Genomic DNA, 27,425 nt, shown 5'->3' with positions numbered 1-27,425 from the left:
GTAATTACAGTAATACAGTATTGTGTTTTTATTGACAAATGTAATAAACTTGCAGTCTGTGTAATGTGCTTGTCACAGCTTGCTCACTGTTAACTATTTGAAAAATGGAATGAATGAAGAAATGAATCAGTTAGAAATGCAGGGTTCAAAATGTGTCACTTTACCCAGTGCATTTAATACAATTTTTTCAGTGCAAACAAGTGAACAAGGCCCGTAGTATTTGTCCTTTCCTGATACCAGTGCAAGTCTAGTGTGCTATGCAGTGTCTTAGTCAAGTTACAATTTTTACCCCATTCAAACATATCCTTGATCCATAGTTGCACAAGGTGTAGTTATTTTTCGGGGTGGGTTTTGGACATCTGGCAGAATCTCCTGTGCAGAAACTATCTACTGTGCACTCGGTCTCCTCGTGACAGCGCTCTCCTTTTGGCTTATGCGAGCACAACTGACTGCAGCATATTCCTTGGCTGGGACTAAAAGAAAAAAAAAAGAGTCATCTGTAATCTACACGTTGGGGAAATTGCAGGAATGGTTTCAAGAGAAAGGGGTGTAAATGTAATGGAGTGTATATTGCTCAACTCTTGATTTTTGGGAGTAAATTCCAAATTGTGACTATATTAAATGCCACAAGTGTGCATTGGCATTGGTGTCTCCATAAACATTTGCATTACAAGCTCCAAATCAGTGGGTTTTACATACAGTATATCAGTGACGTGCGGTGAGGTCATTGCCTGGGGAGGCAATAACCTCACCGCACGTCACTGCAGTGCCTGTGTGTATACAGTCAGGGCCGGTGTCAGCCCTGTCAGCGCCCCAGGCACCCCCCCGCTCGTGCGCCTCCCTCTCCCCTCCGCTCACCCACTCGGAGGGGGGAGGGAGGGTGCGGGTGCTCCCCCCAGGTTGCCGTGGATTGTCTGTCCAGCACATGGGGGATGGGGGCAGCGGGCGCCTGCAGCGGAGATTGTCCGTGACTGTCCAGCACGGGGCTCCAGGGGGTGTGGGTGCGAGCGCGGGGGACAGCGGGTTTAACACTGATGCCGGCAGAGAGGGGTGCGGACGCTCCCCGCAGGTTACCTTTCTGCGACATCACAGGGGATCAGCGGGTGGTTGCGTGGATTGCCGCCGGTACATGCGCCCCCCCTCCCTCCCCTCCCACCACCCGGCGGACTCACCTGTTCTCGGCGGCGGCCAGTCCTTTCGGCGGTGAGACGGGTGAGTGACATCTGCTTTCTCCCTGCAGGTGACGAACTCCCCGCTGCCCGCGCTGCTGCATCCCTCCAGGGCCCTGCATGTATGTGATTGGACAGCGGATCCAGCACTGGATCTGCTGGCCCGATCACATCTGGGGGCGTGCGTTTATACTGGTGCCGCTGTCATTGCGGCATCAGTATAAGTGCCGCTTCCCCATTCATTTTCAATGGGCTTTTACAGCCCATTGCTGCACCCTGCCCCCTGCCCTCCCCTACCCGCCCCCGCTGCCCGGAGTTTTAATGTTAACAGCGGGAGGCACCTCTCCCGCTGCCTCCCACCCTCACATGCAGCAGTGCAAGAAGGTGGGAGGCAGGGGGAGAGGTAGAAATTATGAAAATAATAAAAGAAGATATGATCTGCCTCCCCTGCCTCCCCTGACTGCACGTGCCTGCAGTATATCAATTTGGAGGTCAAAATTTGTCAATTTGCCACAAGTTTGATGCGAGTTATCGCATCTCGCAACAGTTTCTCCAAATTATTTACTACTGTATATTGCTTATCAATATCATTTACTACTGTATATTGCTTTCCCATCCCACCTGCCTTCTACATAAATGCTGTCCTCAGCCACAGCACTCCCAAAGGCATGCAGGAGTATCTCATGCATGCATCTATCTCCTACAGACACCTCTACTGCATATATATATCTATCTATATATAAATATAGATATAGATATTTTTTTTTTTCCAAACAAGCAGAGAGAACTCACCAAACTTCTTAATGCTGATACTTTTGGTGTTTATTCAAACATCTCAGTGCAAAAGGTTGACGTTTCGGTCTTCTTGGGGACCTTTATCAAGACCACCCTGAGGCATGGAACCATATTTAACACTGGTACAACCTGGTTTAAATACTCTCTGGGTTGATGACACCCCCCCCCCCCCCCCCCCCAACTCATTAACATCTGGAAATCTCTGTGCTAAAGCAATGTCATATCAATCTGTATAAGAACAAATTTAGGCTGTGTGATTAATCAAAGATATATTTACCTAGACTCTCATGTGGTCAAAATCTCTTACACGATGTCACACACTCCATAGCGATCATCACACAAGTCAGCATGCGTTCCATTATCCTGGAACGCAACCCACCGGAAGTTCCTAACCGGAAGCTACACAGCAAGACAACTATCCAATCGTAGTCCGTCCAGCCCGTGGAACGCAAAATGCGCTCCACACGCTAACCCGGAACTGACATATACAGGGGCATACTTCAAAGCACTTCTGTGCGGCTGGACTCAATATCAGTGTCACATCTAACAAGGGAATGAGTAGGTACTTATGTAGTATCTGGGCGTCCGATTTAGAAATCGGGTCAGATCGGTAGCATCGCACCTACCCTCCAACATGGCCCATTCCATTAGGTACAAAATGCTCTGTTTCTGGACTTCCCTAGTTACAGAGGTGGGACTGCAGCACAGTCCAATATTCCAAAAGGGGAGCCACACCAAACATCACTGTCCTGGACTCACTGGCAGTTGATATGACCCCCTCTTTGAATTTTGGTCTGTACTGGAGTCCAACCTCTGTAACTGCCACTGGCAGGGAAGTCCAGGTACAGAGCATTTTGTACCTAATGGAATGGGTCATGTTGGAGGGTATGATCGCATCGCATGCGACCAAATACCGTATGCGATGCAATGTGATGGTCCTGATTTTTCCATAGGATTCAATGTTAAAATGGTCTGAGTCCATTTTAACATAGAATTCAATGGGAAAAAGGGGTCCTTTTCCTTTCCCCACTATCCAAGTGGGCATGGAGTTGGATATAAACCTGTGGTGAGCGTAGCGAGCCACCGAGCCCGAAGCATGGCGAGCCCCGCGAGGGGACACAGAATACTTTTTAAGAAATCTGTGTCAGCTCGCCACGCTTCGGGCTCGGTGGCTCGCTGCGCTCGCCACACTTTATAAAATCAACTCTATGCCCACTTGGATAGTGGGGAAATGAACAGGACCTTGTTAACATTAAATCCTATACAAAATTGCATCGAATCGCATTGCATCGCATCTGATTGTATGCATACAATCAGAAAATCGGCAGCCCAGATACTACATAAGTACCGATGAGTACTACAGCACTCTGCGTGCTCATCACCATAGTAACGCGTATCCATAGTAACACTTCTCCACATAGCTAATACTCTTGTCCGCTCTGTGCTCTTTTTATGCATATTAACAGTGCTATAGGGGATTACCTACACTTAATCTCTACTTACATATAACGCCAATAGCAGTTTTAATCTAAAGATGTATGACATTGCTGAATTTCCTATTTGTATAATGGAACCCACCTTACAAATTTTTTTACTCAGATAGGGGGGTCGTAATCAGCCAATAGGGTATACCAGGTATCACATAAACATATACAGTACTTATCAATACTATTAGTACTAATGTAACAATTATTACATAAAAAATGTACACAAGAAAAATAGAAAAAATTAGAAATTGAAAAAAGAGAAAAAGATTAAAAAGGCTGTCTATTTGAACTGCTACCACACTCTCACCAATGTCAAAAAAAATATTAAAGACTTCTAGATGGGTTGATAGCCTTTTTTTGGGAGGAAAAGTATGGTCAATCAATACGGACTGTCCCTTGTTTGGAAATATTTATGGGATAATTCTGGATGGATTGTTTCTGAGAAATTGACACCCCAGCATTTGGAAAAAGGATACAAATTATGTGCTGTGCAGCCTTTCTGTGGAATATATATATATATATATATATATATATATATATATATATATATATATATATATATATTTGTAGTCTCACAAGCGAATCCAATTCCTGGATTGATCTTGTGAATAAGAGGCGGCACTCAATGGGTTGGTTTTAGGAGTGTATTAAAAGTAGCATAAGTGCTCCAATTGTGCTGGTTACATAGACAGACGACGTTTCAAGACCTGTGCGGTCTTTTCATCAGGTCAAGTAATAAATACATGGCATGTGAGCCGTGCAAAAGATTACAACAAAACAGTTTCTTACCTCTCTAGTGAGACATTAAATAGATTACTTCAGCGTGCTGGAGCGATGCCGCGTCTCTGGGACTTCCGGGAGGCCGGTCTCCCAGGGCCGCCCCGTGGGAGTTACCTCTATGACGTCACTGAGAACAGGGCATCACGCTGCTGTGTATGACAAACGTAAAAATTAGTGATATGAACGTGACACTGCAATATAACATTTCAAATTGTGAAACAATAGTGATTGACTTGTACACATTGTGATATGTCACAAGCGCTGTAAAAAACGTGAAAAATTTAGAAAGTTTAAAACACTAACAAACGGGTAATTTGGTATATCTCTAGTATATCACTTTGTAAATATTTGTTACTTTTATGAAAGCATATATCTATTACTTCTATTCAAGCATGGAGGAGATATCCCTCTAGAGGAGACTGAGCCAACGTCCTGTCATAATGTCAATAATCGTACTGATTCTGTACTGTATCGGGATCCGCCGTTCTCACATGCGGTCCTGATGTTGTTACTAGCTCAATTTTGGCTTTATCATCAACTTCTTATATCTGTTTAAGACTTGGCTCTGATCCTCTGTAACTGTATCCTGGTTGTGCATAACCTTGGCAATCTTCTTATCCCAGGATTGTCTCGCTTTAAAGGAAAATGTTCCACGTACATTTTTCATTCATTCCGTGTGGTGTTAAGGAATTTAATGTATGAATCCACTTTGACTCGCATTGGGACAATCTTTTTTGGCGGTCACCCCCTCTCGGATTTGGCGGTATATGATCAATGATCTTACAGCGTAAACTCGCTAGCGAGTGTCCCATAGATTTGAAATGTTTTGCAACAGGTTGTTCTATTGCTTTTGAATCCTTACCCTCCAAAGAAGCTCTAATCGATGAACGATGCTGTGCCATCCTGGTCCTAAGATCTCTTGTTGTTTGCCCCACATATATTAAACCGCATGGACATATTATAATATATATAATATAGATCAAAGTACTTTAATCTTTTGCACGGCTCACATGCCATGTATTTATTACTTGACCTGATGAAAAGACCGCACAGGTCTTGAAACGTCGTCTGTCTATGTAACCAGCACAATTGGAGCACTTATGCTACTTTTAATACACTCCTAAAACCAACCCATTGAGTGCCGCCTCTTATTCACAAGCTCAATCCAGGAATTGGATTCGCTTGTGAGACTACAAATATCTACATACCCACGGAGGGCACCTTGGTCACATCTACAATCGTCCAGAATGCCAAACCACAATTGTTTCTATAATATCGGATTTGCAGGATTGGACATCTGAAAGTTACGGCACCAGAATCTATTCAACCTTTTTTCTTTTTGCTATTTTCGTTGATCCAACCGGCAAAAGGATAACAATATCCAGTTTTTATCTCCATCTAACACGGGAATTATACCCCAATAACATCAAACCATGGAGAAATTATCTTTCCTGGACCTGAAAGAGCACCTTGGCGAACATTTATCCTTTTCACAGGAGGAAATAAGTTCTATGTTATTCCAACCAGATCTCAGTCCCCAACAGGACATTACCACACCAGAGGAGTTAAATACATTGCTCCTGAAATACATTAAAAAGGAAACGGATTACCTACTTCATGGCACATCGCTTTCTGATTACGTTAGATCAAACATGATACCGAGAGGATTTCGCATCCGCAACATCCCCACTATTGGCCGCAACAATGCGGACTTTTGTAGAAAGTGGGTATCAATATTGAATAAAGCAAGTATTGATTTGATGGTACTAGTCGTCTCTGAATCAGGACGAATCCTGAGTGAAACTAAAGAGAAAATCACTGAGCTAAAAACGACACACAAAAAACTGCTGGACGATAAGAAAATAAACAACTCTGGGAAAAACTTGAAATCCAGTGTCAAAAATACAAGGAAGATCTTGTGCTGTTTAAGAAAAAGAAACTTACGACTGTAAAAACAGATTATGAAGAATATAAAGTTTACAGATGGCTGAGTGGCACCCAACCAGCATCATCTCGCCCTTACAACAGCAAAGGTCGACCATCATGGCGTCAGAAACGCCTACAAGCCTGTAGAAACGACTCCACATCGAACAGTGATAGTGATTTTCGTGCTCATGAATCAGATGATCCGTCCGGAGGAGCAAGTGGCCCTTTAGGCGCAATTACAAGAGCCAAAGCCGGCGACGGTCGCGCAGAGGGGGGCAAAACCAAAGACTCTACAAAACCACCCACAAAGGGAATGAAAAACTAGTCTTTAATTTATCCTCCCACACCCTTACAGAACCACAAATATCTGTTCTGAATAAGGGCCTTTCCTTCGTTCCCACCACCACACATCAAGATCTACAGTGGAAAATAGACTTATACGGCCTCCATCGTACATTAAAAACAAAAGAATTCTTTCAACAGAAATCTCAAGCGGTTCCACAACCACTCAACATTCCTAAGAAACTGCAACCCACCTCATTTGACCCACCATCAGCAAATGCATCTTTAAAAACGTTTAATCGACTACTGGACCAATCAATCAGCAAGCATCATTCGGAAAAGACATCGCATCACAGTAATCTTTCTAAAATCGAACGCACTGCCCTGAAACAGCTGGCTCAAGATCAAACCATCATAATTCGCCCCGCCGACAAAGGTGGGGGACTAGTGCTCCAGGACCGTCAGAAATATGTAACACAATTGGATGAGTTATTAAAGGACACTACAACATACAAGCGTCTTGCATCCAACCCCACAGAAAAATACAAAAAAATCTTATATGACATTGTAACCCTCCTTTAAGTATGAGGGTAACTGTTAATGTATAGTGCCTCCACCCAAGTTTTAGCACCGTATGTGAGGATCACTTGGGAAACCTAACTCTTTCTGTTCTTTATTTCTATTTATATAGATATCGCTGAATGGCTTCAAGGAAAATATCCACAACTAGGTAAGTATAACTTAGTATTAATTTAATATAGCATATACTTCAAGCATTAAATTCACATTAATAATATATGTACAATTACATTAACATTCTAATCCTTTAAACTACCTATACAGGTCATATTATGCATGCATCTACAAAAATTACCATTTACTGGCCAGTAGCATAAAAAAAATACGTTTCAATTAGCAACACATAGCAATGCAATATTAGTATTTCGTTGGTGCACGTTGGGGCCCTTAGGTGTACTGAAGATGTAAATAGGTATGTAGATAAACTCAGGATGCCTAAGAAATTTGTCTTTACGCTGGTCTTCACTAGATACCACTGGCACTGTAAGAAGTCTCTATATCTGTCCCGTAGTTATACAATGCTAATTACACAATGTATTTAAATTACTGTGTTTGGATACGATAGTCTGACTTTCCCTTACAAGGTTGAAACTTTCTATCCTTGTTTTATAATTGTTTGGCTGTAAGCCCAAAGGCAATTAATTCAATGTCCGTGAATTTGTAAACTCCTAAGTGTCAATTATAGTAACTAAATGGCTGAGTGCCCAGTTCTGTACTATAGTCACTGAAGCGTACAGTTAATACTGCTGGTTAGAGACTAGCAATGTTAATAGTACAAGTAGCTCCCTATTGAGGAGCCCTGGTAGGTTCAGGGTCCTGTCTATATTCCTGGTAGTGTTAGGTGTATAGATAAAAGTTCCTTCGCTCACCCTTCCTGCGGCTGTCCTGGTTCAACTAAACAACTGTCTCTCTCTCTCTCTCCTTCTCTTTCTCCTTTCTTGGTTAAGCTGTCCCTCTTGTCTATTCTCTTCCTGCTTTCTACTTGGCTGCTGTGATAACTTTGGCTCCTGATTCTGGCAGCGCTGGGGGATGATTTGACTTTTGGGCAGCTGTCAGTTCTGGTGTGTCTTCATAGGATCATCTCACTCTATCTCTCCCCTGTTCAAGCCTCCTCCCGTCTCCCGCAGGCAGTGCCTGGGTGTAGAGGGGCTGAACGAGGGGCAGGATCTTAACACTATGCTCTGGCTCCCTCCTGCTGCTGTTGGGCGGCAGCTTTGGCTGCTGAGCGACGTTTCTCATATACGGCTGATGAGCCGGTGGGCGGCTCCCTTCTCCACTTGTCAACACGCCCCCTCCCGTCTCCCTCAGAGCGCTACTGAATGACAAGCAGGCTCTGGGTGTGGAGGGGCGTGCTTAGGGATGCCCCTTCGCTCCAGCAGCTGATGAAACAAGGGAGCGACTTGCGGGGGTGCGCCTATGACTGACGGGTGGGCGATCCTCTTGTGCGGCGCTTCCCCGGTCTTCTGCCCGGACGGCTCTGTGATAGGAGCAAGCAGCGTTGATGTACGGGTGGGCGGCTCCTTCTCTCCGGCTGCTTGGCTCTGTAGAGGGAGCGACTTCTCCCCCTCTCCCTCTCTCTGACTGGGCAGGCGTCACTGCTGGGGCTGGTGTCTGTCAATCGCTGGCGCCACTCACCGATTGGGAGACGCTGCTCAGCTCCAGGCTCAGTTCTCCTTAGCGTCTCTGGTGTCCTCTCCTTTTGTTCTGCCTCCTCCCGTCTCCCGCAGAGTGCCTCTGTATGTGCAGGCAGGCTCTGGGTGTAGAGGGGCTTGATTTGGGCTGGCCTTCTGTCGGCGCCCTCCTCCTCCAGTCAGCGCTGTCACCGGCTCTCAGGAACAGCTGATCAGTGGGCGACTGCTTCTTCAGTGAGAGGCTCCCAGCAGCAGTTGTAGTCAGCAGCTTTCTCAGCAGTTACAGCTGCGCTCCTTCCCCGACTGGGCAGTTCTCTTCAGCGCAGACAATCGCTACTCTTCAGGGCTTCTCTCTGGCTGAGATGCACCCTGTACTTTCTCCCAAAGCCTCCTCCCGTCTCCCGCGGGCAGCGCTGCTGATGATGCAAGCGTCACCCGGGTGTAGAGGGGCATGAACTGGGCAGCTCTCTCTCTGACTGAATCTCTATATGTGTGGGACAGGGGAGCAGACAGCTTTTACTGTGTAACACAGATTCTCTCCGGCTGAGTACTTGAAGTTAGCATGCAGCACGATCTCCTCCTCTATAAGTAATGTGAGCGCACTCCTCAGCTGGCAGCGCAGCTATTTCTTCAGTGCCATGTAAATGTAGGAACTCAGGGCTGCTTTCCTATTATTCCTCCAGGCAGTATTCAGCTTTCATAAGGAGCTCTTTCTCCGGCTCATATCCTCTCCTGCTGCGGCCAATGTTTACATATAAGATTACAGCTCAGGGCCGGCAGCAGTGAAGTGAGCGCACAAAAGAGGGAACTGCATAACCTAACCGTCAGAGCTCTGACAGCTCTATTTATACTACTCCTGCAGGGTCAGCTGACCTTCACCTCAGGCCAGCTGAGCGGGAAAACACAGCTGTCTGGAGCTCCTTAGTTCTCCCGCTCAGATAATGATGATTGACAGCCAAGGCAATTACCTCAGGCATTACCAGTACAAATGTCCTTAAAACATGGCATTAGCAACTGTATATCTAGAATTCCTTCACTATAGGTGATGCTATATTCACAACGAGTCCATATCATACACTTTTATACATTTTTACAGCACAAGATACATTCTGGTTACTTGGTTAACATTGCCATATTTGTGTGAGAGTTCATAACAGCACATATATATTTCTGAGGCAAATGTCTCTGACAATCTGCATTTCAACACATTTTAATGTAATAAATACATGTATATGTTACAACATACTGGAGCCTGCAGTGAAATCGCAACAGATTGACAGTAAAATCATGAGAAATTTAATTAATGAACACCCGAAAATACCTGTGATTTATTCAATTCCGAAGATTCACAAAGACGAGAGGAATCCCCCACCTAGACCGATCATATTGGCTGTTGATTCAATCGCCCATCCAGTAGCCCAATGGCTAGACATGTTTCTACAGCCACTAATTATGCAAGAGCAAACGTTTCTTAAAGATACTACCCAGCTGCTAAACAAATTAATGACAATACCACAGGTCCCATCGGGCATGATTATGTGCACCCTGGATGTAAAGAACTTATATTCATTGATACCCCACTCCAGTGCACTCGCAGCAGTGGAAACATTCCTATACCGCAAGAAATTTGATGCAATCCCCATCCCACTGTTTATTGCACTGTTGCAATATACTTTAACTCACAACTTCTTCATGCACAATGGTCAGTTCTTTAAACAAATAACCGGGTGTGCGATGGGATCACCGGTGGCGCCGGCACTTGCGAATATTTATATGTTCGAGCAAGAACAGGAATTCTTTTTCAATGACATCATGATAGCCAGGAGGATCTACATGTATTCAAGATATATAGACGATCTGATACTATTCTGGATCGACACTGAAGAATCTCTGGTAGCAGTGATTGACTCAATAAATGCTAAAAATACGCCAATTAAATTTACGCATGAATTGAGTAGAAAATCCATCAACTACTTGGATGTGACTATCCAAATTGAGCACAATCAGCTCCAGACATCGGTATACAATAAACCAACCGACAGGAATACATTCCTCCTAAAATCAAGCTGTCATGCACCTGCGTTGACCCGTGGCCTCCCACGTTCACAAATGCTACGCGCAGCAAGGATCTCCAGTAATAAAATCACATTATCTAAGACACTGGATGAAATGATCCACAAATTTACAGTTCGCGGATATCCATATAGAGAACTGCTAAAACAAAAAGCACAAGTGATGGAGATACCACGTGAACATCTATTGAAAAAAGTTCCTGATAAGCAAATACATAATAAAATTCCTTTTGTCACCAAATATACACCAAGGTGCCAGGCAAGAAATTGTGGCCCATTGTCACCAGCGACAAAGACCTACCATGCCTGAAAGACAAGGAGCTCATGCCCTCATACCGTCGCGGTAGAAACATCAGGGACATCTTGGTAAAAACTAGTTTGTCACCTTTGTCCAAAGAGACATTCTTGCCTACAAGAAATCGCGGAAGTGTAAGATGCCCATCATGTACGACTTGCAGCTACATGGAACCTGGTACCTATGTAAAAAAAAACCATACTGGAAAAAAGCACAAAATACATCAAACTCTGACATGTACTTTGACCTATATTATATATATTATAATATGTCCATGCGGTTTAATATATGTGGGGCAAACAACAAGAGATCTTAGGACCAGGATGGCACAGCATCGTTCATCGATTAGAGCTTCTTTGGAGGGTAAGGATTCAAAAGCAATAGAACAACCTGTTGCTAAACATTTCAAATCTATGGGACACTCGCTAGCGAGTTTACGCTGTAAGATCATTGATCATATACCGCCAAATCCGAGAGGGGGTGACCGCCAAAAAAGATTGTCCCAATGCGAGTCAAAGTGGATTCATACATTAAATTCCTTAACACCACACGGAATGAATGAAAAATTTACGTGGAACATTTTCCTTTAAAGCGAGACAATCCTGGGATAAGAAGATTGCCAAGGTTATGCACAACCAGGATACAGTTACAGAGGATCAGAGCCAAGTCTTAAACAGATATAAGAAGTTGATGATAAAGCCAAAATTGAGCTAGTAACAACATCAGGACCGCATGTGAGAACGGCGGATCCCGATACAGTACAGAATCAGTTGATTATTGACATTATGACAGGACGTTGGCTCAGTCTCCTCTAGAGGGATATCTCCTCCATGCTTGAATAGAAGTAATAGATATATGCTTTCATAAAAGTAACAAATATTTACAAAGTGATATACTAGAGATATACCAAATACCCGTTTGTTAGTGTTTTAAACTTTCTAAACTTTTCACGTTTTTTACAGCGCTTGTGACATATCACAATGTGTACAAGTCAATCACTATTGTTTCACAATTTGAAATGTTATATTGCAGTGTCACGTTCATATCACTAATTTTTACGTTTGTCATACACAGCAGCGTGATGCCCTGTTCTCAGTGACGTCATAGAGGTAACTCCCACGGGGCGGCCCAGGGAGACCGGCCTCCCGGAAGTCCCAGAGACGCGGCATCGCTCCTGCACGCTGAAGTAATCTATTTAATGTCTCACTAGAGAGGTAAGAAACTGTTTTGTTGTAATCTTTTGCACGGCTCACATGCCATGTATTTATTACTTGACCTGATGAAAAGACCGCACAGGTCTTGAAACGTCGTCTGTCTATGTAACCAGCACAATTGGAGCACTTATGCTACTTTTAATACACTCCTAAAACAAACCCATTGAGTGCCGAATCTTATTCACAAGCTCAATCCAGGAATTGGATTCGCTTGTGAGACTACAAATATCTACATACCCACGGAGGGCACCTTGGTCACATCTACAATCGTCCAGAGTGCCAAACCACAATTGTTTCAATATATATATATATATATATATATACACACACATACACATACAGGGGCGGGCTGAGCCGGGGGGCGGGGTGCCACATGCCCCCCAGGCCGGTCTGACTATTTAGTGGCTGGGCCGGCTGTGTGCTTCTTGCACACGCTGCCGCAGCCGTCTCCACCGCAGCCGCCGGCCGCCTCCCTGTCCAGCAAACTCCGGCCGCATAAATGTGAGTAGCGACGGCCTCTCCAAAAATGGCCGCTGCCGTAGACAGACACTAGAGGTACTGCCATACCTCTAGTGTCTGTCAGAACTTAGAGAACAGTGCTGCCAGCGCTACCTGGAAGTGCAGATTCGTGTAGCGCTGGCGCGCTATTTAAATGGAACCCATTGGCGACGTGCATGTACCCTGGCTCCCCCCTGGCAAGAAATATCACTCCCCATGGCAGAAATTAAACCCCTGGCAAGAAGCATGTAACCCCTGGCAACAAGTGACATTCCTCTGATAATTAGCATGTAGGTAAACAGCAGTTAGATAGTATAATATGTAATAGGCATTATTATATTTAATGGGCATTATGGTATTGGCATTATGTGTACTGGGCATTATGGTATTGGCATAATGTGTACTGGGCATTGCGGCATTGGCATTGTGTACTGGGCATTGCGGCGTTAGCATTATGTGTAATGGGCATTAGGACGTTGGCATTATGTGTAATGGGCATTACGGCATTGGCATTATGTGTAATGGGCATTACGGCATTGGCATTATGTTTGGGCATTACGGTGTTGGCATTATGTTTGGGCATTACGGTGATGGCTTTATGTGTAATAGGCAGTGCTATTTTTGTAGGAAAATAGGTTCAGGAACTGTGGGCGGGGCAGAAGTGGGCAGTGCTGTGGGTGGAGCTACCAAAGGGGCGGGGCATCAATTCATGCAAAACCTTTTTTATTTAGCACATAATGCCCTCAGCAGTGCCATAAATGCACAATGCCATCAGTAATGCCATATATACACAGGCCACCAGCAGTGCCAGTTACACAATGCCCCCAATACCCCCAGTAAGTCCAGATAAACAATGCCGCCCAGCCAGTGGTGCAAGTGTAAAAAAAAAATGGTACTGTGTGCGCGCGTCAAAAATTGGGTGTTACCACATGTCACATGAGGCTTGGCCAATGAAAATGGGGCATGATACACATATGACCCCAATAGTGCAGTCCGTGATGCCCGCTATACATATGCCACACACCGTGATGCCCATTATACATATGCCACACACCGTGATGCTCATTATACATATGCCCCACACCGAGATGCCATTATCCATATGCCACAAACCGTGATGCTCATTATCCATATGCCACACACCATGATGCCCATTATACATATGCCACACACCGTGATGCCCATTATACATATGCCTCACACCGTGATGCTCCATTATACATATGCCACACACCGTGATGCACCATTATACATATGCCACACACCGTGATGCCCATTATACATATGCCACACACCGTGATGCCCATTATACATATGCCACACACCGTGATACTCCATTATACATATGCCCCAGTGTGATGCTCCATTATACATATGCCACACACCGTGATGCACCATTATACATATGCCACACAACGTGATGCTCCATTATACATATGCCCCACTGTGATGCTCCATTATACATATGCCACACACCGTGATGCCCATTATACATATGCCCCACTGTGATGCTTCATTATACATATGCCGCACACCGTGATGCTCCATTATACATATGCCACACACCGTGATGCTCCATTATACATATGCCACACACCGTGATGCCCATTATACATATGCCACACACCGTGATGCTCCATTATACATATGCCACACACCGTGATGCTCCATTATACATATGCCACACACCGTGATGCTCCATTATACATATGCCACACACCGTGATGTCCATTATACATATGCCACACACCGTAATGCCCATGATACATATGCCCCACTGTGATGCTTCATTATACATATGCCACACACCGTGATGCACCATTATACATATGCCACACACCGTGATGCCCATTATACATATGCCACACACCGTGATGCCCATTATCCATATGCCACACACAGTGATGTCCATTATACATATGACCCACACCGAGATGCCCATTATACATATGCCACACACCGTGATGCCCATTATCCATATGCCACACACAGTGATGTCCATTATACATATGACCCACACCGAGATGCCCATTATACATATGCCACACACCTCAATGCCCATTACAGATATGCCACACACCGTGATGCCCATTATACATATGCCACACACCGTGATGCCCATTATACATATGCCACACACCGTGATACTCCATTATACATATGCCCCACTGTGATGCTCCATTATACATATGCCACACACCGTGATGCACCATTATACATATGCCACACAACGTGATGCTCCATTATACATATGCCCCACTGTGATGCTCCATTATACATATGCCACACACCGTGATGCCCATTATACATATGCCCCACTGTGATGCTTCATTATACATATGCCGCACACCGTGATGCTCCATTATACATATGCCACACACCGTGATGCTCCATTATACATATGCCACACACCATGATGCCCATTATACATATGCCACACACCGTGATGCTCCATTATACATATGCCACACACCGTGATGCTCCATTATACATATGCCACACACCGTGATGCTCCATTATACATATGCCACACACCGTGATGTCCATTATACATATGCCACACACCGTAATGCCCATTATACATATGCCCCACTGTGATGCTTCATTATACATATGCCACACACCGTGATGCACCATTATACATATGCCACACACCGTGATGCCCATTATACATATGCCACACACCGTGATGCCCATTATCCATATGCCACACACAGTGATGTCCATTATACATATGACCCACACCGAGATGCCCATTATACATATGCCACACACCGTGATGCCCATTATCCATATGCCACACACAGTGATGTCCATTATACATATGACCCACACCGAGATGCCCATTATACATATGCCACACACCTCAATGCCCATTACAGATATGCCACACACCAAGATGCCCATTATACATATGCCACACACTGAGATGCCCATTATAAGAGACTTAGGTAAACCCACTAACCTCTGTGCCCCATATAAATGGCACCCATTGTATCTACTATAGTTATTCTCATTATCACATTGCAATCAGCAGATAGGTGTTGAGATAAAGGGATGGTGAAAAAAAAAAATACACACATATATTTGAAATGGAGCAGTCTTTTCTGCAATCAATTAAACATCCTAGACTATCAATGGTCCCAGACTATTTCGGGCAACTACAGCAGTGAGAAAAAAGAACATCGAATTGGAATTGTTTCTCACTGTACCAGACAGGCAGGGATGAGAATCCAGCGCAAGATGAAAGGTTCCACAGGCTAAGGTAGATGGGGGAAGCGCGTCCTCTCAGGTCAGGCAGGCAGTCCGGAGAGTGTGCTCCTCAGGTCAGGCAGGCGGGCTGGAGCGAGTCAGAGCACGCGTCTCAGGTGCCGTGGGTGGGTGTCACCATGGATGCGCACTGCACAGTGACATCGGTGCATGCATCCATGGAGTAGGAGGTAGACGGGCTGGTCGCCGGAACCCGACTGCAGTGGAGTAAGCCAAGTTATTGTGCCGCTGTTTAGAACTTCCGGAACGCCGTTCCTGATGAGGTCATTTTTCATCAGACCTTCAGGAACGGCGTTCCGGAGCGTTCCCCCACAAAAATAGCGCTGGTAATGGGCATTACGGTGTTGGCATTATGTGTAATGGGCATTACGGTCTTGGCATTATATTTGGGCATTACAGTGATGGCTTTATGTGTAATGGGCATTACGGTGTGTGGCATTATGTGTAACTTTAATTTATAGTGTAACTTTTTGCAATGCGCCTTCGGGACGTACTGTCCCCATTTCTGGTGTATGTGTGTGGTGGGTAAGGATTGTTTAATCCTTGCTGCATACTAGAGGGGAGAGGGTAGGGTGGTGAAACGATGGCGATGGTGATGGGCCACTTGCTTGTGTTGCCCCTCAGGCTGAAAGTTGCCAGCCAGCCCCTGTATATATTATATATATATATATATTTATAGATATATAGATATATAGATATAGATATATAGAGAGAGAGAGAGAGTCCAAATGAGGTCCGGCACAACCACTTACAGATAAATCATGGGGAGGGTGCCCATGGCAAAAATAGCATACAGATATCAAAATCACGGCATGGCACTGAATCAACAGTTTGTATGTACAGATGGAGCCGCTATATATATCCATTACATTTTAGTTTATAATTCACCTTGACGTATCTGCCTGGATTATTCAGAATTATTAAATAATCCTTCTAATCACCTTGTCCTCTATATTCCTTCCAATTTTTCTTCAGTGGTAATAACAAAACACCTTTTTAGGTGACACTCAATAATATTTTTAAATGATAATAGTCCCCTGAATATTTCCATGTTTTTTCAAATGTCTTTAACAGACTTTTAGCTTTTAATGCAATACAAATTGATTGTACCAATAAGTACTTCATTACTCCATGCTCCCCCAATTTTCATTCCTTTCAAATTTTACATTTTAATAAAGTATTCTTTAATTCAATTTAAAAAAAATACAGTTTAGGGAAATAGCCGGAAGAAGAGCTTTCTAACTTTATGGAATATGTCATTGCCATGAGCAACATAATTACAGAGCTAAATGGAAAGGTAAATTCTAAGTGCACAAAGGAAGGATTTTAGTTCTCAGATAACTTTGTGCCTTTAAGTTACAGCAGGTATAATGTTTATGCTAGTTGCACTATACCTAAAAGACTGTTACTATTATTAGTTATGCACTCTCTGGGGGTAGTGATTGGAAAAGCTATTGGAGCATTTATCCATCAGATGTGGTCTTAAAGGGAGTATGAATATGATGATGATGATGTTTCTCAAGGAACATGCAACTCTGCTGAAACATTTGGCAAGAACCTGAAATAGCAAATAGTATGGACAAAATTATTCACCAACATCTATCTACAAATCTACATGTGAAAGTAGAACATTTAGAATATCGTGCAAAAGTTCATTGATTGCAGTAATTCAACTTAAAAGGTGAAACTAATATATTACAGATACTCATTACACGCAAAGTGATATTTTTCAAGCCTTTATTTGTAATAATTTTGATGATTACAGCTTACAGCTAAAGTGTCACACTCTAAACAGCTAATTAAACCAAAACACCTGCAAAGGGTTCCTGGGACTTTACATAGTCTCTCAGTCTGGATCAGTAGAATTCACAATCATGGTGGGACAAGAGAAAGATGAGAGACATGAGACTGAACAATGCAGAAGAGCTGAAGGCCGCTATTGAAGCATACTAGTTTTCCATAACACCTCAGCGGTGCCACAGGCTGATAGCATCCAAGCCATGTTACATTAAGGTAGAATATAATGCAAATGGGGCCCAGATCAAGACTTAGTACGTATTCATGGTCACACTTTTCAGAGGTCTGACATTTCTGTATTTTAATTTTTTTTTATTGATTTCATGTAATATTCAAATTTTCTGAGATTTAGAATTTTGGGGTTTTCATAAACTGTAAGCCATAATCATCACAATTATTACAAATAAAGGCTTGAAATATCTCACTTTGCATGTAATGAGTCTGTAGAATATATTATATTCACCTTTTAAGTTGAATTACTGAAATAAATGAACTTTTGCATGATATTCTAATGTTTTGAGTTTCCCTTGTATCTATCTATCCTATCTATCTATCTATCTATCTATCTATCTATCTATCTATCTATCTATCTATCTATCTATCTATCACTATGTTGTTGTATATATTTCAAAAGATCAAGTTATTCCCATGTTACAGCTCTGCGTTTCCTGTCGACTTCTTCCACCATTACCAATATTATTTTCAAGTACCCCCAACTGGCCTGCATTGTACCCCCAGGGGTACAAGTACCCCAGGTTTGGAACCACTGCACTAAATCATAAGTCAGTCACAGGGTGCAGCAATACTGACATGCATCTTGATCAAAGGGCATACAGCATTTTTGCACATTTTATTGTGACTGATGGTACCCTTTGTGATGTTATAGGTTCCCCTTATTTTCCCAATAACCTGCACTAAACCAAACCGATCAGGGACACATGACACGTGGTTCACCCCTGCTATAGCACACTCCAATTCACAACTAATCAACCAAGGGAAGTCCAGGGCCTGATTTAAGGTTCCAGAAGCCCCAGGTTAACACATATGTAGCATCCCTCATAATGTTGCTGACACACATATGAGTGCTCATGGACTCGCCAGTCATATTGCCCATGTGCAGGTAATGAAGGCTATACAACTGGCATGTCACACCAGGGGGCTTAGTCGACGAGACTGAGACCTCTGGTGGGGACCTGGACCGGGGAGGTTGGAGAGGACCCTCCAACCTCCCCGGTCCAGGTCCCCACCAGAGGTCTCAGTATCGTCGACTAAGCCCCCTGGTGTGACATGCCAGTTGTATAGCCTTCATTACCTGCACATGGGCAATATGACTGGCGAGTCCATGAGCACTCATATGTGTGTCAGCAACATTATGAGGGATGCTACATATGTGTTAACCTGGGGCTTCTGGAACCTTAAATCAGGCCCTGGACTTCCCTTGGTTGATTAGTTGTGAATTGGAGTGTGCTATAGCAGGGGTGAACCACGTGTCATGTGTCCCTGATCGGTTTGGTTTAGTGCAGGTTATTCCATGCACTGTCGCGCATGGAGTTATTCCATGCACTGTCGCGCATGGAGTGCGCGACAGTGCACCCAGAGCCAATAAGCAGTCAGAGGTAAAATACAACCGGAGTTTATTTGCAGATGGTTGTAATATAAACAGGCAGTAAAGTATGCAGGAGAAATAACAGAGTTCATGCAGATTGCAATACTTTACAGATGTGATGTGATGTGGGATCGATGGTGGAACATCGGATGTGAAGACTGTGGGTCCGGAATGACGGACGGAAGACTTGAGCTTGACTGTGGGTCCGGAATGACGGACGGAAGCTTGGCTTGGAGATCCGGAATATCGGACTATCGATGATGATGTGGGAGCATCGGATTCGGGTATCGGATATGGAAGGAGACTGTGGGTCCGGAATGACGGACGGGAGATGACTGTGGGTCCGGAATGACGGACGGAAGCAGGAGATCCGGAATATCGGACTAGCGATGAAACATCGATGGTGGATGATGCTGGAGCATCGGAAGGACCAGAGTCCCGGAGCTAGGCTTGGTCGCTGGGCTGAGAGGCAGGATCACAGGCGGTGGAATAACCTGGACTTCACAGGAGATGGAACAACCTGGAACACACTGCAGCATGGAAGACAACACCAGCAGAGAATACACTTGTACAGAGACAAGGACAGCTGACCATACACTGGAGACAACTGAAGCAATATATCGGGGAGCGAACTTCATCGATGGCACTCTCAATCGAAGATTCTTGGTTGACAACCAGACACGATCTCCTGGACGGAGGGCTGGCACAGCTCTGCGTTTCCTGTCGGCAAATTTTTTGTACCTGCTTGAAGCCTTCAGAAGTGAAGAACGAATGAGCTTCCAGGATTTGACGAATTGCCGGATGGTCGTGTCGACCGCTGGAACAGAGGACACAGGTTGCAGAGTGAAGTCAGGAACTCGAGGATGAAACCCATAATTGGCAAGGAATGGAGTGACATTTGATGAAGAATGATATTGGTTATTATGGCAGAACTCTGCCCATGGAAGGAGTTGAGCCCAGTCATCTTGGGAAGAAGAGACATATGTGCGGAGAAATGCTTCAAGGTCCTGATTCACCCTCTCCGTTTGGCCATTGGTTTGAGGGTGGTAGGCTGTGGAAAACTTTAACTTGATTTGAAGCAAGGAGCACAGGCTTCGCCAGAACTTGGCTACGAATTGGACTCCTCTATCGGAGATGATTTCAAGAGGCAGCCCATGAAGCTTGAATATCTCTTTGATGAAGAGCTGGGACACGGCTGGGGCATTGCTGAGCCCGAAGGGCATGATGAGGTACTCATAGTGGCCGTCTCTGGTATTAAACGCCGTCTTCCACTCGTCGCCCTCTCGTATGCGGATGAGATTATATGCACCCCTCAGGTCGAGTTTCGTGAAGATGGTTGCACCGCTGACACGGTCAAACAGCTCGGTGATGAGGGGCAACGGATATCGGTTCTTTACTGTAATGTCATTGAGGCCGCGATAATCAATGCAGGGACGTAGGCCTCCATCCTTCTTCTTGACGAAGAAGAATCCTGCGCCAGCAGGAGAAGTTGAAGGACGGATGAATCCCTTTGCCAGATTTTCCTTGATGTAATTGGTCATGGCTTGAGTCTCTGGAAGAGAGAGAGGATAGGTTCTACCTCTGGGTGGTTCTTTGCCTGGGATAAGTTCGATAGGGCAATCCCACGGTCTGTGAGGAGGTAGGACATCAGCGCCAGACTTGCTGAATACATCTGAGTACTCTTGGTAGGGAAGAGGCGGAAGGTCTGCTGCATCGGCTGAAGAATGACGAGCTGGGAGTACCTTTTGGAGACAGGTACCGGAGCAGGAAGGATCCCAGGAAAGGATTTCCGATGTCTTCCAATCAAGACGAGGATTGTGAAGACGGAGCCAGGGTAAACCCAGAACCAGAGCATGAGTGGCTCGGGGTAAAACCAGGAAGGACAAAAGTTCAGTGTGCAGGACTCCCACTTTTACTGTAAGTGGCAAAGTTCTGCGGGAGACTGTCGCATCAGGAATCCTACTGCCATCCACAGCAGTAAGGAAGACAGTCTTGGAAAGACTTTCAGTGGGCAACCCCCACTTGCGGACCAGTTCTGCAGTAACAAAGTTGCCAGCGGCACCGGAATCAAGAAGTGCGGAGACAGTCTTGAAATGCTGACCAACTTGTAGGGAAACTGGAAGGACACAATCAGTTGCTGATGGAGAGGACTTAATTACTCCTAGCCTACCCTCTCCTTGACGGGCTAGGAGGAGGAGTTTTCCTGACGCTTTGGGCATGCAGAAATTTGATGTGCAGGATCGGCACAATACAGGCAGAGCTGTGCCAACCGACGACGTCGACGTTCTCCGGGAGACAAACGGAAGCGGTTTATTGGTTTATTGGTTCTTCTTTGGAATGGACTGCGGGAGCAGTGGGTAAAGAAGGTGGAGGAGTTGGCACTTTAACTGGAGCGCTCTTGTGACGTTCTACAGCCCTTTCTCGGAAGCGTAGGTCTACTTTGATACACAATGATATAAGGTCATTTAGACCTGAGGGTAAGTCTCTGGTAGCGAGTTCATCCTTAATACGATCGGATAGGCCATGCCAGAAAGCTGCGTATAAGGACCCATCACACCAGGAGAGTTCAGACGCCAGAATCTGGAACTGGACCAGATATTGCCCGACGGAGCGGGATCCCTGTCTGAGACGGAGGAGTTCAGTGGAGGCAGATGCTGATCGCCCAGGCTCATCGAAGATACGCCGGAATGTTGACACGAAGTCCTTGTAATTGGACAGGATGGCATCAGATCTTTCCCATAAGGGAGACGCCCATTCTAACGCTGCTCCACACAGGAGGGAGATGATGTAGGCGATCTTGACCCTTTCAGTAGGGAAGTTGCTGGGTTGCAGCTCGAAGTGAATCTCACACTGATTGAGAAAACCTCGACAGGTCTTGGGGTTCCCATCATACTTGGTGGGGACAGACAGATGAAGGCGAGGTGCAGCAGCCATTACAGGAGGATGAACTGGACTTGGAAGTTCTCTGACAGGCTCAGGGCCACTGAGAGTGGTCTGTAGCTTATCCAGCCGGGAAGACAGATCTTGCAGACAATGAATCACTTGGCTCTGCGCAGCCTCTTGCTGATCCAAGTGAACAGCCAGTTGCTGTACAGGGCTGGGTGGAGATGCTTGGTTTGCGGCTGGATCCATTTGGCTAGTGCTTACTGTCACACCAGGGGGCTTAGTCGACAAGACTGAGACCTCTGGTGGGGACCTGGACCGGGGAGGTTGGAGAGGACCCTTGCGCATGGAGTGCGCAACAGTGCACCCAGAGCCAATAAGCAGTCAGAGGTAAAATACAACCGGAGTTTATTTGCAGATGGTTGTAATATAAACAGGCAGTAAAGTATGCAGGAGAAATAACAGAGTTCATGCAGATTGCAATACTTTACAGATGTGATGTGATGTGGGATCGATGGTGGAACATCGGATGTGAAGACTGTGGGTCCGGAATGACGGACGGAAGACTTGAGCTTGACTGTGGGTCCGGAATGACGGACGGAAGCTTGGCTTGGAGATCCGGAATATCGGACTATCGATGATGATGTGGGAACATCGGATTCGGGTATCGGATATGGAAGGAGACTGTGGGTCCGGAATGACGGACGGGAGATGACTGTGGGTCCGGAATGACGGACGGAAGCAGGAGATCCGGAATATCGGACTAGCGATGAAACATCGATGGTGGATGATGCTGGAGCATCGGAAGGACCAGAGTCCCGGAGCTAGGCTTGGTCGCTGGGCTGAGAGGCAGGATCACAGGCGGTGGAATAACCTGGACTTCACAGGAGATGGAACAACCTGGAACACACTGCAGCGTGGAAGACAACACCAGCAGAGAATACACTTGTACAGAGACAAGGACAGCTGACCATACACTGGAGACAACTGAAGCACTAGCAATGGTTCTGAGAGCTCCCAGCATACTTATCCCCACTGGGTGGCCAGGATTGGCCGAGGAAGTATGACAGGGAGATCAGAACCAACAGGATTGGACAGCACAGACATGTGACTGGGAAGAACATGGCAGCCCCCATGTCTGCTATGGCGGGAAAGTGTGTTTGTGCACACCATGCTGGATACTGGGAGCAATGGCGGCGGACAGGTGGATTGCCATGCACTGGGGACTGTCACTGGGAGACAGGAGGCCGGCAGAGATGACGTCTGGACCGCAAGCTGAACCTGCGGAGGCACTTAGCCGGTAAGAAAGTCTGTCTGACAGCTCGGATCGTGACATGGCATTTAGGATCTACTACTTATGGTGTGTGAAGGAGACACCTGCCTCATGCAGACAAATCTCAGATAATTGCCCTTTTTTCCCATGATAAGTGGCACTAAAGTACATTGGTCCACAGCTTATCGTGGGATCTATGTATTTTTTTTTGTGAAAGACAATTGAAAAGGGGTGATTAAAAAATTGTGAATTTTTTTTTTCTTGGCTTCAAATTTACATTCACAATGTTACATGCTGAATCATAGTATATTTGTAAAATCTCTTTATATATTATTCCAGTGTATGTTATTTGTTCTGGAATGATAACATACCTGCACTGTTTTCCAGGCTTTAATGTACATTGCAAACCTTCTCCTGCATTGGCACTGTAGCAGCAGGGGTCCTCGTCTCTATACCCTACATCACACTGTTCCTCATCTTCCACTATTTGATTGCCACAGGTAGGCTCATCACTCTCTGAAAATAAGCACACGTTAACATGCGTTTGGTAAATGGTCTTCAGGAAAATGGCCACTGCAGGGCTGCTGATCTCTGAGCTCCGATCAACTCTCGGTCAATGCCACATTCAATATACTGCTGGCATTAAGCCTCAATGCTGCCACCTTGGCCCGCTTTCCGTCCAAGTCCCTGAACTCCCCTGTTGATTAAAAACCTGGCAGATGCTAGTGACTGATAGTGATAGGACAATAATACTGTAAGATTGTTGTACTATTTTCATCACCTAAGCAGATAGACTAGTCTGTCATATCCCATTTCAATTTGTGGTCAGTGTTACTGAACCACTTGTACTATTGAAGAGCCATCCCAAAGGTTCTGTGAGAAAAAATCTAGAACAGACACCCATAGATTTTGGAATTTAGGAGCTGATTCAGATTCAGTTAATTCAGTTGAAGTTGTGTAATTTCGACCGGGTCTGAATCAAGCCCTTAATACGGAATCTATGTGTTACCACTCATTACCCTTTGGGTTTTCTGCACAGGGAAAATGCAGAAAATGTAATAGCTCTGGACATTAAACTTAGAGCTTTACCTGTGAGGAAACCAACTTTCCTAATTTAATCTGGCCCTGTTTGTTAGTAACATTGTTAATATTATATACATTTCACACTGGTTACCGATGAAACACTGATCCTTTTTGACCTTTAGGAGAGATCCAATGTAATGGATTGAACAAGGGGAGAACTTGTCATTATTGTACTGATTTCCATCCATGGCTTTTGGAAACATCAAATAATTTCCATTTGGGTTGGTAGCACTGAACTGTTCACATTGCGTACTTTCATCATGCTGGAAAAGAAGCAACAGTACAAATAGATTACCTGATATAACTGTGTATAAAGTATCTGCTCTAATACATTTCTATAATACTGTATATATATATAGTAGATGAAAATATCTGGGGACCCATTTATCATCAGTTCAGTGGACAGTGCGGTTAGCGTGGGTCAGGTTGCATACGCAGACCGCCTGGCACTCAGCTGAGAAGCTTGAAGGTATTGAATACTTTCATAGCCCCTGTCCCTGCCTGGACATAAATGTATCCAATAGGATTGTATATTTTGCAGTGTGATCCTGGTTGGTAACATCCTATATACATATATAGGATCCTTAGTAAATGGGCCCCATTGTATGTTGTAATGCGAGGCTGGGTGTTATAGATTTTTTGGCAAACAGATAACTGCTCACACAGGTTTTAAGGAACCTATGGGCTGTAATTAATTGAGGAAAATGTTAGGATGACACAGACAGCTCTAGGTGTGGTTCCAGCATTTACATATGCCACTGTCTAAAAAGTATTGCTGTGACCCTGTCACTAAGTGGCATTGGTCAAACCTCCTTAAACGAGAACAAAACTCATACCAAGTACCCACTAGCTGATCAGTGACACACATGTGCTCTACCTGGGAAGATGTACTGTGTGTGCAGAAGAATGTGAATATTTAACTCTGTCTTTAACATTAGTCTGCAGACTCTCACATAAAGGGGGACATTTACTAAAGGAAATTTGTAAAAAAATAGGTGTATTTGTATCCAGAAATACACTTATTTTTGACATTTACTATCCTGAAAATACGGCAATTCGTATTCGTATTGATAGCACATCAATACAACTACGAATTGACGTATTTTCAGGATAGTAAATGTCAAAAATAAGTGTATTTCTGGATACAAATACACCTAGTTTTTTTTACAAATTTCCTTTAGTAAATTTCCCCCAAAGCGGCTCTTTCATAAGAGACATGGACAAAGTACCCTGCTGTCACAATTCATATAAGACACTTTTTTATTGGCTTGCAAAGCTGCCTTCACATCCTTCTTCCAACTGTTGCCATTTGTCTGTATGTGAACTTTCCAACCAATGATAGTGTGTATCAGGGGGCCCATTGACTTAAAGTTCAGTTTACTTCTCAGAGCAGACTTACAGGAGATCCCAAGCTGTGACCCAATTCATGTGCCAGTGTAATATGGATAAGTCTTGAAGGTAAGTAATAGCCATACTTTTGTATTGTAATTATTCCTGTATTTCGTGACTCCATTATATCAATACTTTTGTTTAATTTGGAAAATTTAGAACATATGCCTCCACCATTTCCTAGGGGAACAAATGAAACAACAATATAGTAATAAACATAATTTCAGGTTTAAAATATTTAAATTGGTGCACTTCTTACATGTCATCATAAAAGATCAAGTTCATTAGTTCCTAATTTCTATCTCTAATTATTATACTTGCTGGCAATAATGAAAAAGACTTATGTCTCTACTAATCTTTGAACAGAATCTAGTACATACATCTTCATTTTCCAATTAGGGGGGTATGCAATGTGCCGCCACTATTTCATACGTGGGAAATATCGGCGGCTCCCTATTCAATGCTGTCATTAACGACAGCATTGATGCGGGATCACGGCAGAACGGGCCCGACTTCAGAAGCTGTCAGGCCTGTTCTGCCGATAACGGTCGTGGATTGACGTTATCTGGGCCGCAGATTGACAATCCACGGCCATTTCCGAGGCCATGCCCCCTTTGCGCACATCGGCAGGCGGGGCATTGAATCCCATCTGTCGTTTTGCAGTCGATCTGACCGCAAAAGGGCCAGGTTCACGGCTGTCGGCGGGGATCGACAGCCGTGATCCCAGATTGCATAACCCCCTATATCTCTACATAAATGGAGGGTATTTTATAAGGAAGAAAGGATATGCACAATACTAACTACAGTATATATTTACAGTATGAATGTAATTATTATTGCGGACAACTAATTAATTTAATAAAATCCAACATATTTTAAAGGTGTACGCAATGTAAGCACATGGCTGATCATTTAATAGATGGATTTATAGAAATATAGGGGGAAATTTACTAAAGGAAATTTGTAAAAAATAGGTGTATTTGTATCCAGAAATACACTTATTTTTGACATTTACTATCCCGAAAATACGGCAATTCGTATTCGTATTGATAGCACATCAATACGAATACGAATTGCCGTATTTTTGAGATAGTAAATGTATTTTTGTAAAATGTAAATTTTAGTCACTCTTTAATTAGAAATCAATAATCAGAACTCCATATTGCAGGCTGCATTGGAAAGCTACAGTATTAATCAGTGCAATAATTCAGTTGTGTTTTTAAATCTCTCATTTCAAGATTGTTTATTTTAGAGTGATCACTGGAGCCAAAAACAGGCCATAACATTCCATCTAACTTTTTAGATAAATAATTTAGCCGCCAACATAGACACCTATAGGTCCAGCTTAGCAAAAAGAGACAGGTTTACACAGGAAACATCCGTTCTTAATACATTG

At 44.3% G+C, this 27,425-nt stretch overlaps 1 protein-coding gene across 1 annotated transcript in view; it reads right to left on the bottom strand.

Annotated features, from left to right (window-relative positions):
- LOC146066920 (disintegrin and metalloproteinase domain-containing protein 10-like) overlaps positions 1 to 27,425 on the bottom strand; it is a 97,588-nt gene that overhangs the window by 16,069 nt on the left and 54,094 nt on the right. The window contains exons 9-12 of the mRNA XM_083179144.1: positions 26,040 to 26,209; positions 24,732 to 24,903; positions 23,929 to 24,073; positions 290 to 473 (exon numbers count right to left, since the gene is read on the bottom strand). Of these exons, the coding sequence (XP_083035270.1) occupies positions 290 to 473; positions 23,929 to 24,073; positions 24,732 to 24,903; positions 26,040 to 26,209 (671 nt within the window). The remainder of the gene's footprint in view (positions 1 to 289; positions 474 to 23,928; positions 24,074 to 24,731; positions 24,904 to 26,039; positions 26,210 to 27,425) is intronic.

Source organism: Crinia signifera, chromosome 1 (genome assembly GCF_055691185.1).
Source record: "Crinia signifera chromosome 1, ASM5569118v1, whole genome shotgun sequence".
Classification (NCBI taxonomy): Eukaryota; Metazoa; Chordata; class Amphibia; order Anura; family Myobatrachidae; genus Crinia; species Crinia signifera.
The sequence above is the reverse complement of the archived record's forward strand: the minus strand, read 5'-3'. Positions and strand labels throughout refer to the sequence as shown.